Here is a 16,556-nt window from a genome sequence, read left to right on the forward strand (position 1 = left end):
ACACAAGGATAAAGTAATTATGGACACATCAGTGTGAGTCACAGTACTCTCTACTTCCATCAACAAACATCTATTGAATACCTGCCATAGGCCAATGAGACACAGACTCTGCCTTTAAGAAACCGGTATTACAGAGGAGAAACTACAAGTTATACAAACAAAGACAATTTGAATATGGCAGGGGTGGGGAGTGTTTTAGTAGGAGAATGTATAAGATATTGAGAGTACCAACCCAAGTGGATTAAGAAAGGTTACCTGGAAGAGGTGATTGAAGGCCAGAACAGAATCTAGAATAAAGAATGGGAGTGAGTTAGATGAAGTACATCTCTCGTAGAGGGGCAGAATGTGTGAAGTTGAGGAATAAAAAGAATATGGCTAGAGGGTGTCCACCCATGTGTGTGTGGGTATGCCTGAGTGTATATACATGTGCCTGTTTTACATGGGACAAAAGGCACTGGAAGATGAGGCAGGAAGAAAGGCTGACAAGGTAGCTAGCAGGTAGATCATACAGTGGGGTGCATTTTCTGCCAAAAAAGTTTGAACATTTTTCTTAAGACTATAAGCCTCAGATTAGCAGCATGATTAATTTGGGATTATAGAAACACCACCTTGGAATTAGCATAAAGAACAGATTTGAGGGGTCAAGGCAGCAGGTGGCAAGGCCCAGGTGGGGAACATTTTGTGAATGGAGTGGCGGGGATAATTCCTGCTGTCTCCTTTGGGAGGATTGTGTGGGGTACCTGTGCCTCAGGGAACACCTCTGTCTCCTGCCCTTTCTTTCTTGCTTCCTCCAGTTTCCTGCTAGAATCTATGGAAGCATAGTAGTTAGGGTCATGGGGAGGAGAAGGACTGCCTGTGTGGACTAGAGGGTGTGGGCAGACTGGACTTGCATGCTCAATGTGCATTCCTCATGCACAGTGACTCTGACAGCCCCTTCTCAGGCCTGAATAGGAGAGCAGAAAGGCCCCTGAGCTTCTCCAAGATAATGCTATAAGCAAGAGGAACCATAGAGAGGCTCTTGGTGCCCTTTTTCTGTTTTCTGTAGAAAACATTGTCCCTAACACAATGGGTTAGAATCTGTCTTGAAAGACTCCCTATAGTGCTTCTTAGCAGGAAGCAGAGCCTCAAAAGAACTCTGAGGGGTATCCAAACAAGGCACCACAAAGAACACTGGGCAGAGCCTCCAGGCCATTGTGACTTGACATTGTGGGGTACCCTTTGCCAGCTCACAGGTACCTCTTAAACTATGGAATCCCCCACCCAGAAACAAGATGTTCAGCCTTTTCTTACATGGTACGCAAGTCAGACCCCTGTTGGGCTGTACACCTGGCTCTTGGTTCTGTTTGCTGGTCAGAGCTGCAAGGAGGAATGCAGGAGAGAAGGATGCTCTCAGGGATTTGGCATTTGTTCTCTAACTCCTTTACCACTAGGCATCTTGTTAGCCATGGTGGGGAGCTGATAGGAAGAGATGTGGTATTCTGAGACTGAGTAGAGAGTTGATTTCAAAGCTGTGTCTGTGGAGTGTTCAGAAGAGTGAAATAGGTAAAAGAAACAAGAGTTCAGGTGCCGACAACTCTGGGTCCTTCCAGGAGCAGAGGGTATCAGGTATGCAGGACACATTTGGAATTGTTCTGGGAAATGTGCATATATGGAGATGGAACGTGACCACTAGATCTGTCCAGGGGAGTCATGGGACTGGGCTCCCATAAAAGCCTTTTGGGTCAGGAGGACTTGGAAATGATAATCTTTGTCTCTTAGATTCCTTAGTCTCAGGTCCAGGCAGGGTTCTTGTTGGGAAAGGTCTTGGAGTGGCCCAGAAGAAAAGACTTTATCAGAGGAGAGAAACATAGCTTCTTACCCTTAAAAGTGACAGAGAATGGCTTCCTTCCTTTGGCTCCAAGGAAAATGTTCTGAAAGATCACAGTGGTGGTTTGTGTGGTAACGTAGTAGTTAGATTCCAGAAGACACAACCAGTTAGTGTCCTATCTTGAAGGACCAGCAATTGAAATGTAAATCCTCATGCATGTCCTTTTGTAACCAAGGATTTTTGTGGCCCCAAGGATGCCATCAGTTTTGTGTTGCCCAGCAGGTCACCTCCTTGCAGGGTGGAGAGCAGAATAGATTTCCTGAGGATTTCTCAATTTGGGGATTTACACTGCTGCAAACTTCTGGCCTTGAGAAAACTGAACCAGATACCAGAGAAACAAGAGTTGCCCTGCTACATCTCAAACTTGTGACTATTTAGCTACCACCCCCAGATCAAAGATTTATTCCAAAGGGATAAAAAATACAATCACATGGGTAGTGGCCCTAGGTCTGAAGTTTGTCATGTCCTTGACAGGACAATCCCATATGGAATCAAAAAGCCAGGTTTGATTCTGAACTGACTTAATCAGTTCTGAGACTCCAGTGCTGAGCATCCAAGTCAGTCAAGCAGGTTCAGGCTCTGTTACTTATTCCCAACCCTGTGAAGAAATGGACTGAGTATAATCACCAGCTTTAAATACCTCTGTGAAATCAAGGCAGCAGAAAATGTGAGGACACGCCCAATCACAGAGGTATCTTAGTTAATCAGTCACCAAAGTCACCTGGCATCCAAACTTAGGTACTTTTCAGGAATCATAGATCCATTTGGAATTGGGGTTTCTCGGCCACAATGGTCTAAGTAGCCAAAAAGCTGATGTTTCAGAGCAATGGAGAAATTACTAGGGAAATTTTTGGACACGAAGTCCTCTTGCTTCTTGTGTTCAGCTCCATCTCAAAGAGCATCTGCTTTGCAGGCTTGGTTAGTCTGTGCCTCATAGGGAAATATGCCCTCCCTTTCCCTTGCTTGTCCTTCAGGATGGGTCTCCAATTGGTTTTGTCTTCTGTACTCCAGAGTCCATTTAAATCTTTAATTACATCAATGTCCATGCAGAAAACAGCCTTCTCTTTCTTTACTTTGTCCCACCTCCACTCTGTTGGGCTGATTTGGAGCCTTTGGGCATCTGATTCATGAGCTACATCTGCTATTATCTTGTCCAGATGGGGAAGAGGCCAAGCACTCCAGGTAGAACCCAGCGCCCTACCCTGAGATGGAGTGATTGACAGAATGGACTCTGTGCCCCATGCAGCAGTAGCAGCCTGCAGACAGATTGTTGTTTTCAACAGGTCCTTTTCTGAACAACAGGTTGAGCAGCTGGAGGGTTGTGTGAATGATCAAGGCAGTCAGAGCTCAGACGGGGTTGGGTGAGAATACAAACTTTGCAAGGGTTTATTTTATTGAAACTCCACGTAGGATATTTATTCATCAGCCACCTTCTTGAACTCGACCTTGAGCCATGGCCTTAGCATGTTTATAACACAGTAAAGGAGTGATGCCAGCAGGATGCTTTAACCTGAGCCTCCAGTTCTCTACTTGCCAGGGAAGGCTTCCCATGGTGTCCTGTGTGCATGGATGGGTCAAAGCTTGAGAAAGTTCATTTCTAATGCTGGACCTGAAATAGCCGATGCTCCACTTTAGGGATGCCTTAGCAGAGCTAAGTCTGATGACACCAGACCAGGCCACTCACAGGATTTTCTTCCACTTTACAACAGGCAGCTCATGACCAGTGCGTTCTTTTCACAGGCCCCGGCGCAGTCAGTGAAGTGAACAATGGGACGTCCTCACGGAGGGCAGGCTGCATTTGGCTTCTCCCTCTTCTGGTCTTGCACCTGCTCCTCAAATTTTGATGTGAGTGCCACTTCCCCTGGGGGGGAAAGCTGCCGCCACTGCACCAACAACACAACCGCAACGGCAACCTGACAGCAACAATAAGAATCAAATGAAATTCAGAGAAACACAGCCTAATGGGACAGAAATTCGAGGGAGGGAAACAAAGAATACTTTGGGAAAGAAAAAAAAAATGTTTTAAAGAGGAAATTGAAAATTGCCTTTCAGATATTTAGGTACCAACTGAGTTTTCTTTCTTTTCCCAAAACGGGAAGAATGCACACCCGGCTTGGGCCCACCCGCAAGCTGCACCGTGTGACCTCTCTGTTGCCAGGGTGGGCAAGGGCTCAGATGCCGTGCCCACTAAAGTGCCCCACCATGGAACATTCTGGAGTCGGCCATCCCAAATTCCATCCGTCAGTAGAGACAAACGCAGAGTAAGCCATGCAGGCTCAGATGTGCCACGGCGGGCCCTTTGGTAGACTGCGCCACCATTGTGTGTGTCATGAAATGTGAAATTAAAAAAGAAAGAAAGAAAAAGGAGACAAGACAGCCTGACAGCGACAACGATCCCACAAACAACAGTCACAAAAAATCTTGTTAAACATTTTTTTTTCTGTTTTTCATTTTACTACATGGACATGATGGATAATAGGGGATTCTGATTCATTATTAATTTTATTAATTATATTTTCTGATATGAGTCTAGAACTTAGTGCAAAAACAAGACGAAACTAAAATATACACACATGAGAGGGGTAAAGAGAAATGTGTTTGTAAAATATTAAAAATGAATAGTGTTATCTCTTAACTAGGTTTACAATAGGTGGACCACACACCAGGAATAAGGACCTGGTGAGGATTTGGCAGATCCACCAAAAAAAACACATCCAGTTTAACCAACCTCTCCACCAGCGCTACAGATTCCTCCTTTTCTGGCATTTCATGCAGACAATACTATGCTATCTACATACTGTTTAGAAATGGAAAGTTGATCACACTGTATCTTGGGTTTGTTGGCTATGCTTCCTTTGATGACATATATTATACAGTATATATATATACATATATTTTTTTTGTTAGAGTTCTAGCCATTTTGTTTCTCAGCAGGGTCCTTTCTCAGACATTACTGCATGCTGTATATGGCGTTAGCTGTGTGTTGATCTTCTAAAAGATGATAGAGTTTACTGGTAATTGTGTAATCAGCTCCTGCCTTTTTATTTTCTTGGGTTATTTACACGTCAGAGACATTTATAAAAAAGTGAAAAGCAAAACAACTAATACCAGGTGCAGCATTTTTCCAGGTGTGGCTCTCTGAGGCGAAGGCCCTCTTGTCCCAGGTTGCCTTGCTTCTCCATCACGCCTCGGGGCATTAACAGACAGCAAGCAACTGAACAAACTAAACTGTCAGTAACCACTTGCTTTAGCCCATTATGGGAATCCCTGATGCCTTTGTGACCACTGGAGAATTTAATCCTCTTGGTTGATTTTATTTAATTTCCCACCTTTGTGTGAGTGTGTATGAAAGAGAAGAAAAATGCAGTTTTTAGGTAACCTTTTTTTTTCCTCCCCCGAAGTCTGGGAACCAGAGCGGCCTCGGGGAGGGGTTCTGGATGTGATGAGGGAAAGTGGGATTGGGGGATAGGGGAGGGAAGGGTTGTCTCTGACTTGACATTAAAAAGTGTTCCATGTCCCTCTTTACCTGGTGTGGTACCTCATTCTGCAGCAGGGGAGGGGAGAGGTACAGAGCCTACCTGGCCAGGACTGAAGAACAGGGAGTGGGGACGGGATCTTGTACCCTTCCTGGAGTGGGTGGGAGTATACTGAGACAGGCAGCCCAGACAGGAGACCACTTCACAGAAGCAAGGGGTGGAAGTGGCATCTAATGGGGACTGTGTTCAGTACCTTCAGAATACCATGGCCTGGCTGCTGGCACCCCACTTGTATTTAAGTCTTTCACCTCCTTATAGGGGAGAATTTCAAATCCAGTCATGGAGAAGGCTTTTATGTCTGTTTCTGATAAGCAATAGAGTGTGGCCATCACCAACATGGTGGTGATTAAATAATCCTGAATCCCATCACCCAGTGTTCTGGGGACTCTCTTCCCTCCATGTCTGTCCCCTGCCCCTGAATATCACCTCTAGCCACAAATTCAGAGGAAAGGCAGATTTTAATGCAAAATAATATTCATGTAATTCTGTTCTGGGTTGTTCTAGAAATTAAATAAGCAGCAGAAGGGATCTTTAGTGCCTCCTGAGAGGAGTCAGAATGTTTGCAAAGGAGAAGTATGATTTCCAGAAGCCACTAGCAAAATGGAGAGGAGATTATTGACTTCACTTTCCTCTGTGCCCCTCTGCCCTCCCACCCCACCCCAGCCCCGGGTGTCAACTTCTTCCTGGCAGCATGGTATGGGAACAGGCTGGCCCTGGCCAAATCTCTATAGTTTGGATACATTTGACTGCACCAATGTACCTCTATGTCCTGGACCTGCTGAAGGTGGGACCTTTAGGTTTCCTTGGAATGAAAGTGGGTTGGTGAGACTCACTAACATTTCCCTGCCTGGTACTTCTCTGCAACACGGGCTGGAGTTTTTGGAGACAGGTCATGGATCACTGTAATAGAGGGGAGGTGCCAGCTGATTTCCATGTTCCTATACTGGAGACCTGAAAACCCTTTGAGTAAAATATGCCAAGCCTCCTGAAAAGAAACCCTTCGAGGATCCACTAGGATGGGAGAACACAGTGTACACAGGCTCTCTTTGAAATGAAGCTTCTCTTTTCAAATATAGTACTACCAGATTTCCACTAGTAGACAGCTACCAACATTGACTAGACTATTCTAGCAAATATGAGTAATACCTACTATGAATAACCATGCTTCAGAGTGCTGCTCCCAGCAGTGAATAGCATTCAGGGCCAACTTTGTAAAGCAGTATTGATGAGCTTGACTTCATTTCACCTATGTGCCAAATCAATAGTCCTCTTGCCTTACAGTTCTTTAGCAATCTGGTTGTGCAAGAGCATACTCTTTGTGGACAAGCGTTACTGTGACTGGTAAGTTCTTCAGACAGGAAATCTACCTATCCTATCAGGAGGTGTTTCTTCTCATCATGACATAACATGCCACATGAGGCCCAAACTCCTAAGGGAATATACAGGTACTCACGAGAAAGAGCATTCCCCTTATGGGCCTTAAACTAAATTGAGGGTTCAATTTAGGAGAACAGGGCTTTGATAGAAGCTCACAATTCTCAAGTCCACCTTTCCTGGGAACAAGAGATTGGCAGGTGAGTGCTCACTAGAATGAAGAAAGAAAATCACTTGGAATAGAACCTGTAGTAACATTTTTCTTGGTATAGGCTCAAGTGGGAGACAATTCGTATGAGTTGGCCTGGAATTTAAATGTCCTGGACCCCTGTGACTCAGAGATAAATCACTGCCATAATTTAGGATTACTCCACTACCCTTAACATTAGGAAGACCCTTAGGGGAACCATCAATTAGGATTGGTAGATTTCTATCCCATGATATTCTCTCAGTATGTAGAGGGGTTTGTTGAGTCTGTATTATTCCTATCTGCTCTCAACAAACACCCCTGTAAAACCCTATTCATCTTATTTCAACAGAAAGTCTTTCCCTATCAATGCTCTACACATTAAGCCAGGGTATCTACCTTGAAGCACTGTCTGTACCTATCCAAGGACTGCCCACTGATCAGTAGGATGTACCCAGCAAAAGTTATCTATGTTCATAGTCAATGACTTACTAATGTCTACATTTTTTTTGCAATACATGATGATGATGACAGTGATGATGAGTGACAGCTATTGTCCTTCAAGCTGGAGATAAGTTAGCAAATGAATTAACACTAAAATCTGATTAAAGTTTAGCACATTCCACTAGACTGACCTCATCTTTATCGTAAACCTGCTGGACTATGAGTGTAAAAGGGAAGTAGCATTAATCCATCACAAGATGGACTTGTTTGATTAAAAAATATAAAATATGAGTTCAGCAAAATATCAATGATTTTTTATTATTATTACAATGTAAAAAATGAAGTACTCACCATAAAAGGAAAAAAACTATGCAAAAGGAGGGATCTGAGGTTTCTTCTCATACAGAACCAAAATGCCATTGTGCTACTACTGGCCAAATGTATATGCACATGCCAGTCATTTACCCTTCTTCAAATAAGCAACTTAAAACAATTGAGATTAGTGATATGTTACAGAGGAAATAAGAACTCTCCTTTCAGTATATCTTTTAAAAAAAATTTAAAGTAAATCCTAGAGCTAATTTGACTCAGATCTTGCTCATTGGTATTTGATTATATGGTAGTGTTTCCTTTGTCATCCCATAAGTGCTCAATCAAGCCATTCTAGCGCATCGATTCTTACCTCTCTCTCATATTAATTCAAACAGTATTTCCATGAGCATCCAACTCTATCCGCCTCCAAGGCAATCCATGTAAATTAATATCACCATGATTTGTGTATAACAGTTCTCCGAATCTCTGCTTCCTTTCTCCCCACAACTCCTTGAGTCTCCTATCATATCCATACGATAAGACCACACAAGCATTTATAGAAAAGACTTCCAATTCCTGAGCTCAAATTAAGATAAGATTTTACAATTTGCTTTGATACATTATCCTTATGAAGAGGACCTGGTTTGGCTTTAGTTTTTTATAATATTTGACTCCCATGCAAACCTCTAGGTAATGTGGATAACTTCTTCCAGTATGTGGTGAAAGTTTATTTGAATATATGTGAGTTTGTTAATATTTTAAATGAATAATTTCTTTATCAAAACATCTGATTAAAACTTCCTAGAGTAGCCATAGCACTTAAATTTTCTCCAGTGAATGTTTGAGTTTGGAATTTCTAAGCATTGTAGCTATGTTTTGTTTAGGGAACTGAGTTTCTAATTAGTAAAACTAGACTCTAGCCCAGATCTCTTACTAATTGAATTCCCTTCCCTTATCTTTTATATAAGATATTATGATAAAGATTGTAATATTCTATCTAGCTTTAAAATTTAACATTAAAGTGATATGAGATTTTATAAGATTTTGGCAAGAAAAATCTAGTAAATCAACCTTTTTGTGCTGTGAAAATTGAAGGTGTGAATCTGGGGAAATTTTACACCAAATACATTGTCTTTGTTTCTTTTCCTTGGTAGAAATGTGTATAATCATTGCTCCTATTTCTGCAGATATTTGCAGTGACTCCTTAAGGAGAACTTGAGAGATAGGTACTGCAGTGCTTGGAAAGAAGTGTTGCCTAATAAAAGACAGTGGCTTTTTCTGGAACAGGAAATTATGTTAGCCCCAAGATGCCCTCTATATGACACAAGTAAAACAAGAGAGAATAAACTGCAGCACACCATGAAGTCTGGGGAAGCAAAAAATATTGGACTAGGGAAAATTCTCAGAGTTCCCACTATAAGCATGAGTGTGTATGTGTGTATGTGTGTGTGTGTGTGTGTTTACTGTAATTACTTAATTGCTTAATGCTTCAAAACAGATGACACCTGTTATTCCCAAGCTTCATCTTTAGAACAACAGGAAATAGGAATGAAAAGAGGGGTCCCCAGATAAGGTTTGCAATGATGATTTCTCATCAACCTGATAAGTGTTGTGCTCAAGGGCCCAGCAGTGTTTGTCCGGGTTACATTAGATGTTTTTGTGTATAGCTGATTCAATTCTAAGTTTAGTGATTTGTCTTTACTTTCACATCCTTCCCAATAGACTCTGAGCTTCATTTCTAACTCCTCTGTGAAGAACTAGAGGATATGAGAAAAAGGACAAAGCTCAGACTGAGTTTAGGGTGGGAAGATGTGTGATCCCTGGTACCTTTTCCCTAGTGCTAGTGCCCAGTTGACCTTTTAAGCTTCAACTCATTCTGAAATTTCACCTTCAGTGTGGATGGGAAGATCTGATGAAATGATCCAGCCGTGTTTCCCACACTGTGTAAACTATAAAGGGTGATAGCAATGTCAAGGAACAGGAACACAGATATCCTCATCTTCTCTGGGAAAAAAAAAAAAAAGAGGAAGAAAAAAAGAAAAAGAAAAATTCTTTATGTTACTGATGAACATGCACCATGATAATTCCTTTCTCCAGCATTCATAGTTTTCATTCATAGTTGGCCTTCAGTAAGGAAGACAGAGAAATTAAGATAGGAAGCTATGGTCATTGTCGATTAAATACTAAATCCTTCTCTAAGGGTTCATCTTAAAACTTAGCAAGCAAGGGAAATGGAAATCAAAAGATAAGTTAGAAAAGAAATCAAGACAGTTAAAACTTGTCATTGAGTCTGTAGATGGGAGGAATCAACAGCCACATACATCAAATGTTATGGTGATCCAGACAGTCAAGGTGAGTCCCTGCCTCCTGCCTCACTATCCCCAGAAAGCACTATTCCTAGATAGGATCTCACAAAATACAATCAGGTTTTGCATATTGAAGGGAGCATGCTAATTTCCTCCATCCCTGAACAACAGGTGGAGGGCATATAGAAAGAATATGAAAAAAGCAGCCAATCAAATGGCATCGGGTAGTGTAGTACCTCTGGCAAGTTGCTGTACCTGTCAGGCCTCGGTTTCCCTGTTGGTAAAATGAATGTTAGACAAGGTGGTCTCAGAAGGTCTTCTGAGATCTGAAATCCTCTGGGCCTTTTTCTAGATTCTTCTGTGGTTCATATGTATTTCCCTAAATAAGAAAAACCCACATAAATCCACATTTTAATTCAAGGCAATATCTTTAGGTGGTATTGGCTTTACAAAGACAGGTAAGAGGTATCTCTATTCACACCTAACTTTCCCTTTATTTATGACTTAATGATCAAAAAGCCTATGGTTCATATACCTTTTGTGTAAGGCTTGTCTTTCATAATCTAAAGAAAAACATACAGGCGTGCACTTAAGTCAAATAATAATAATAAAAATGCACACAAGAACATATACACAAAATGCTCTAAATAATTTCTGGTAGCTTGTCGGATATTTCTAACACACCAATGACCTTTACACTAAGAATCCCTACTATACTGTTTTACCTAGATTTCTCTCTTAGATTGATAACATTTCTCACATATACTTGGCAAAAATTTCATCCAATATTCTTTAATTTTTAACTGAGTAAACAGCAAGTTATGACATTCTTCCAAATCACCCAGGGAGTTTCATGTGGATTAGAACACAAACATTTAGAAATCAAATCTGCAATGGTCTACTACCTAAGCTCTGTGTCCGCAGACTCTTGCTGCTGACTGGCTATTCTTAGTAAATATTCCTAACTCTGACAATTATAGTAGCTTTGATAAAACCACACATATCTGTGCATTCATTTATAATAGCTAGTGATACTGATCCTTTCTGTCAGCCAAATAGCACAAAGCCCACACTCAGCTACAGAAATCAAATCAGCACTGTTTTTCCCCATGTCTGTTAGGCCTAAGGTCAGGCATTTGATTTAATAAAGCGTAATTCACCCAACACTTCATGTGTTAGAGTTCCATATTTGGAGGATCCTTCATCGTTCTTACTAGTAGTTTCTTCCTTGTGTTGTGGGCACAGTGGCTGTTCCCCCTTAAAGACTGAAACATGTTTTCCCCATCTACTAAGCTTTTGATGGAGCCAAAACTAGCACAGCATGTATGTAAGAGGGTCAGGCACACTATCTGCCCAGCCCTAGTTCTGAACAAGGAAATCAATATTCCACAGTGTAATTCACTAGTCAGAAGTAATCGCCCTCCATCACAGCAGCATGAGGCAGTAAATTCATTACAATGAGTTTGCTGCTACTTTGGCATGGATGTCAACACTCTTGTTTTACAAACACTGCAGACACCCTGGCCTCCTGATCATGTTTGCATTAATCCATGTCTTTTTGCTCAGCCACATATAGAATCAGTCTTCCAAACATTGGCACACTCGGAACATCTGTATTAATAACTCATCATTCATTGTCTTTAAAAATATAAAAGAGTAATCAGTCAGAAGAAACCCAAGGCAGAGGATGGCCTGAGCTTTGAATCAATGGGAATCAAGCAAATTTGTGAGTGGAAGCGTAGAATGTGCTACAGCACTGAGCCACGCCCCTGAACTATCACCAAGAAAGTCTTACTGACTGAATAACTAAATAAATAACTTTGGTGGGCTCTCTCACCCATGTCTTATTTGGAAACATTTTCTACCTATTTTCCATTATTTCCTCTGCTTTCTCCCAATTCCTTCTCCCTGTATTGCCTGCCGTTGAAGAAAGTTATCTAAGAAGAACCAGTTTTAAAAAGTAAAAAGCAACTCCAAGACTGTTTCCTATCTCAGTGTTTACACCAGGCATTTGGAGACTAATATTATAACTCAGAGGAAAGAAAGAGTCAGGTCAGGCTATACCTGAAATTATGCATCATCTATACCTTGAGTTAGATTTACAGTGATCTGAAATAGACACTAACCCATCTCTTTGGTCTATGTACTCAGTTTTAGCCATCTGATGAATAACCCAGATTAGCTACATGAACCAAACCATTGCCAAAGAACACCCAGACTTGATTACTTCAAAATATTCTTGAGGGACAGGAACTGGCTATATTAAATTCCAGTTATCTAGTGGCCAGTGGTTTGTGGCATAACAGGTACTCAATACAGGCTTATGAAAGTTATCACTTCAACATAAATCTCATTTCAGGACTCCTGGAACATTCATTCTCCACTGAAAGTTGAAAGAGGGGTTCAATAGATTTTTGTTATTTTTGGCATTCAAATCTACATCAGAACTGTCTCCATTCCATTTTTTTTTTGTAATCATTTTATCTCCTTTCTTGTGCAATTGTTCCTAAGAGTCACCAAGAACCATTCTAGAAATTAAAGATGCAAGAAATGCCACCCTAAAGAAGAAAATTAATTTCATTTGAGATTAGTTATGACACCACATATGTTTATTTACTTCCACTATTTATTGAGGACCTAACAAATCCAGGCTTTGTTATAGGTGCCAGGGCTAAAATAGTGAGTAAAATAAAAATATTTCCTTCTCTCAAGAGGTTTCTAATTTTATAGAGAAAAAAGTCAATAATAAAAGTATCTCTCTCACACATACAGAGAATAAATGTGCTATATACAGGATATTATAAACATACACAATCCAGGAGTCAATCTATGAGGCAGGAAGATCTTGTGATTAGATTTACACTGAGCTTCCAGGGATGAAGAGAATTTAACTGCGCAGGTTAAGGAAAAAGGACGTGGTAACCACAGGAAGACCCTAAAGAGAGAAGAGTAGTGTAACAAAGCAAACTTTATCCCTGGGTGGGCACCATGGATAATGGCTGTAATCCTAGGGGTTTGGGCGTTTGAGGCAGGAGAATATTCTGTTCAAAGCCAGCCTCAGCAACTTAGCAAGGCCCTAAGCAATTGCTTACTACTTTTTTTTTTTCAGATACATGGAGATTTTTTAATGTAAATGAAATCAAACCAATATAATTGTCATTTATTTTGCATACACACTATACACAATAATATGCAGGTGAACTTTTTGAATATAAAATTTTGTGTATTCCAAGACATTCTCAAAACTTAACTCAGCTCATCTCAATTACTGGAGGAGAAATCTATTGAATTATAACCTCTACGGGAAGGGACTTGGAATGTGTGCATTCTAAAAAAGTTCCCACTTAGTGACCCCTCAAAATACACAAATTCAGGAACTAGGAATGCAGCTTCAGTTGTAGAGCATGTTCTCATCATAAACAAGGCCCTGGGTTCAACCCACAGCACACAAACAGAAAAACCAACCAACTAAACAAACAAAAATAAATCCCAAACAGAACATGTGATTTTTCTTATCTTCATAAATAGTATCATCAAGCTTGGTTCAACCCCAAAACTTGGATTTATCCTTGACTTCTCCCTCCTCTATACCGACCTGCAGTCCACCAGAAAACTGTCTCAGAAAATTGATGGCATCCTTATAAGGTATGTTCCAATGTGAAAGTTCTCTCTGACTTTGCTACCACTATCATCTAAGTCCCATTATTGCTTGAACAATTCTATGCCACATCCCTACCTATTCTTCAATAGCCTTTACCTGGCGTCTTTGTTTCTAACCTTTATTCATGCAATAATGTTGGAGTCAGAGTTACACACATACACACACACACACACACACACACACACCTTATCATTCTATGATACATTGCAGATATTGGCCTACTATAATTAATATTGACAACAGTCTTTGGGTTAGCTAATTTTTTTATTCTAATTTACAGATATGGAAATTCAGATATATAAAGCACTCAACCTCACCAGAGGTGAAGCCAGATCTTTAATCCAGGTGGCCTGATGAAACCTACCAGCTTAGTTCACTACTACCTTTATTTATTTATTTTATTTTTCATTTTCATTCCAATCCAAGATGCACATTGATTCACTTAAATGTCTTGGAATTTGGAGGTGTGTCTTCTAATTGGTGGCATGCCAGGATTTAATTTTTAGCATTTTTTCCTGTGGTATAAAAAATTTTACCGTGTCTTACAACTGACAGCTCTTAGAGTTGGTGAAATACAGTGTTAGCTGAATGGATGGATGGGAATAGGTCAGGGGGCTGCTCTGGATATCCATGCTTCAGGCTTTGTATCCTGGGTAACAAGACAAACACAACATGTTGAACACTATGGAAGAAGGATAGAGAGCTATATAACCATCATATTACTATCAGTATTTAATATTTCAATCAACTAGATTCTAACTTATCTAACAAAAAGGAGGTAAGATAAAATAACATTAGAATATTCTACTCTAAAAGTTCCTTGGTAACTTTGCTTGTTAACTATTTAATAATTAGTCTTTTCAGTATTTCTTCTAAACTGTTCTTAGAAGTTTTTTGTTTTGTTTTTGTTTTAAGAATTAAACTCAATCCATTTTCCATTCCTCTATATGATTTGAACTAGATGTTCCTAATTTTCATCATCATTATTATTCCTCTCTGTGAGTCATGTACTTCTAAACAGCCCAATGTTTTCTTGTGTTGGAGGGGGTGGAATTCTCTACCAGCTAGACATGTCACTTGCTTTTCTTTTCATATGTAACTTTATATGGATACATTTGATCGGCTCTTTGAGGGGGGCGGTTAGAATCACAATCAGTAAGAATATTGGTCTAAAACCATGCCTTAGTATGATAACCAATGTGTACATTTATCTTTCACTTTGTAGTTCATGAAGTATTTTAACATATTCTGTTTTATTTAATCTTATTTAGAACTCTCTAGAACTGTGTGGAGAGGCATGGCCATCAATTGCTGTGCATTGTCTTGGTTGTATTTCTCTATGAATACTCTCAGGGATCTGAAATGAGTAGTTAAGTCCAAATTAGTTAATTAGTCAAGGAGATACTGGGGTTTCAGCAAATTTTGGAGGTGTTATTCTGAGTTGTAAGTCTGCAATGAGAAACCAGAGTTTACCAATGAGGTCTGTGGCACCCTAGCATATTAAGGAATGGGATAAAGGAAAACATCAGACCATGGTTTGGGCAGCTGGAACCCCTAAGCTCACAGCATCTGTGGACAACACTGTCCATTCACTCTATACACATGCACATCTTCTATGTGTGTCAAGATATATAAAGGTTGAACAGCTTGTGAATGTTAGAGCAGACTGAACCTCTGTCTGGATACCATCAGTCGAGATGTGTTTTGCTGGATATTAAAGGAGGTGCCATTACCACTGGTCTAGGAGAGCAATGTGTCAAAAGAGCTGTGGAATGAAGAGCTTGCATAGCATCATGCTAGGAACTTATATCTCCCTGCACCATAGATGCTAAAATTTACTCACCAACCAAGTATCTATTTCCCAGAGATTCCATACTATTCCAGTGGCCCTTGGAAAGATTTGGAGCTCTGGATATTTTTCAGGAATAACCTGATAATCTCTGGGGAACTAAAACTCAGAATAAGAATATACTGTTCAGCTCATACTGCCTGCTTTTTGTCTCCCAGTGATTCAAAATCACTTTCACAGATTGCCCCCCTCTGTGAAAATGAATTTCCTAAGTGAGATTTCCTGGTGTGCCAGATAGTGTTAGGACTAGGTGCATGCTCAGAACACATCCTCTGTGGTTAACCTAGCACTATTGAGCAAGAGCAGGTGGCTAAAACCTATTAACACAATGTGGTACTAACCCTTTATATTAAACAAGATTAGCAGTCCAGCCATTAAACAGAGCTGTAATGCCAGAGGTTTTAAGACCCTCCAGGAGCCTCAAACCTCTGGGAGTTTTTACCTTCGATTCTGTTTAAATCCAAGAGTCTTTCACCCTGCTGGCAGCTCCAGAGTTACTGCTGAGGCTTTAGGGAGAAGCTGTTATGAAAAGCTGAGGTTGTTGCTAAGCAAAGGAAGTCTCAGGGAGGCAACTGACAGAGGAAAAGCAACACCTGGTTAAACTGAAATTGACATGAGAGCTCCTCTTGGCTTTAAGCTGCTTTTGTCAGGGTTAGAGTTCCATCCGCCTAATATCGAAAAGGCAATAAGCAGAGACAATCACAGCTCCTCCAGACATGCATTTTCCTAGCAGTGGGAGAATGCAGTGAGAAATATGGCACACCATAAGGGTGAGCAAATTTTGTTTGTGTCTTGGAGTCTGAGCAAATTGTCAATGTATCTTCAATGCCCAGTGCCATTTGTCCTCTGGTGAGGAGACCTGTGCCAGGAGCAAAGATGGAGCTCCTGCCTCTGAGAGGCCTCACTGTCCTCATCCAGAGAAAAAATACTATGAATAGAAACAGCTTCTTCTCTGGCTGAGGATACAGCTCAGAGGTACAGTTCCTACCTAGGATGTAAGAAGGCCTGGGTTCAATCCCC

The 16,556-nt window shown here is 40.7% G+C and overlaps 1 protein-coding gene across 5 annotated transcripts in view; it reads left to right on the plus strand.

Moving 5' to 3' along the window:
- Positions 1–8,762, plus strand: part of Ntm (neurotrimin) — a 960,133-nt gene extending 951,371 nt beyond the window's left edge. For all 5 annotated transcript variants that reach the window (XM_048796170.1, XM_048796171.1, XM_048796172.1 and 2 more), the window contains one exon: positions 3,608–8,762. In XM_048796170.1, the coding sequence (XP_048652127.1) occupies positions 3,608–3,711 (104 nt within the window). In that variant the 3' untranslated portion in view covers positions 3,712–8,762. The remainder of the gene's footprint in view (positions 1–3,607) is intronic.
- The last annotated feature ends 7,794 nt before the right edge of the window (positions 8,763–16,556 follow it).

Source organism: Marmota marmota, unplaced genomic scaffold (genome assembly GCF_001458135.2).
Source record: "Marmota marmota marmota unplaced genomic scaffold, marMar, whole genome shotgun sequence".
Classification (NCBI taxonomy): domain Eukaryota; kingdom Metazoa; phylum Chordata; class Mammalia; order Rodentia; family Sciuridae; genus Marmota; species Marmota marmota.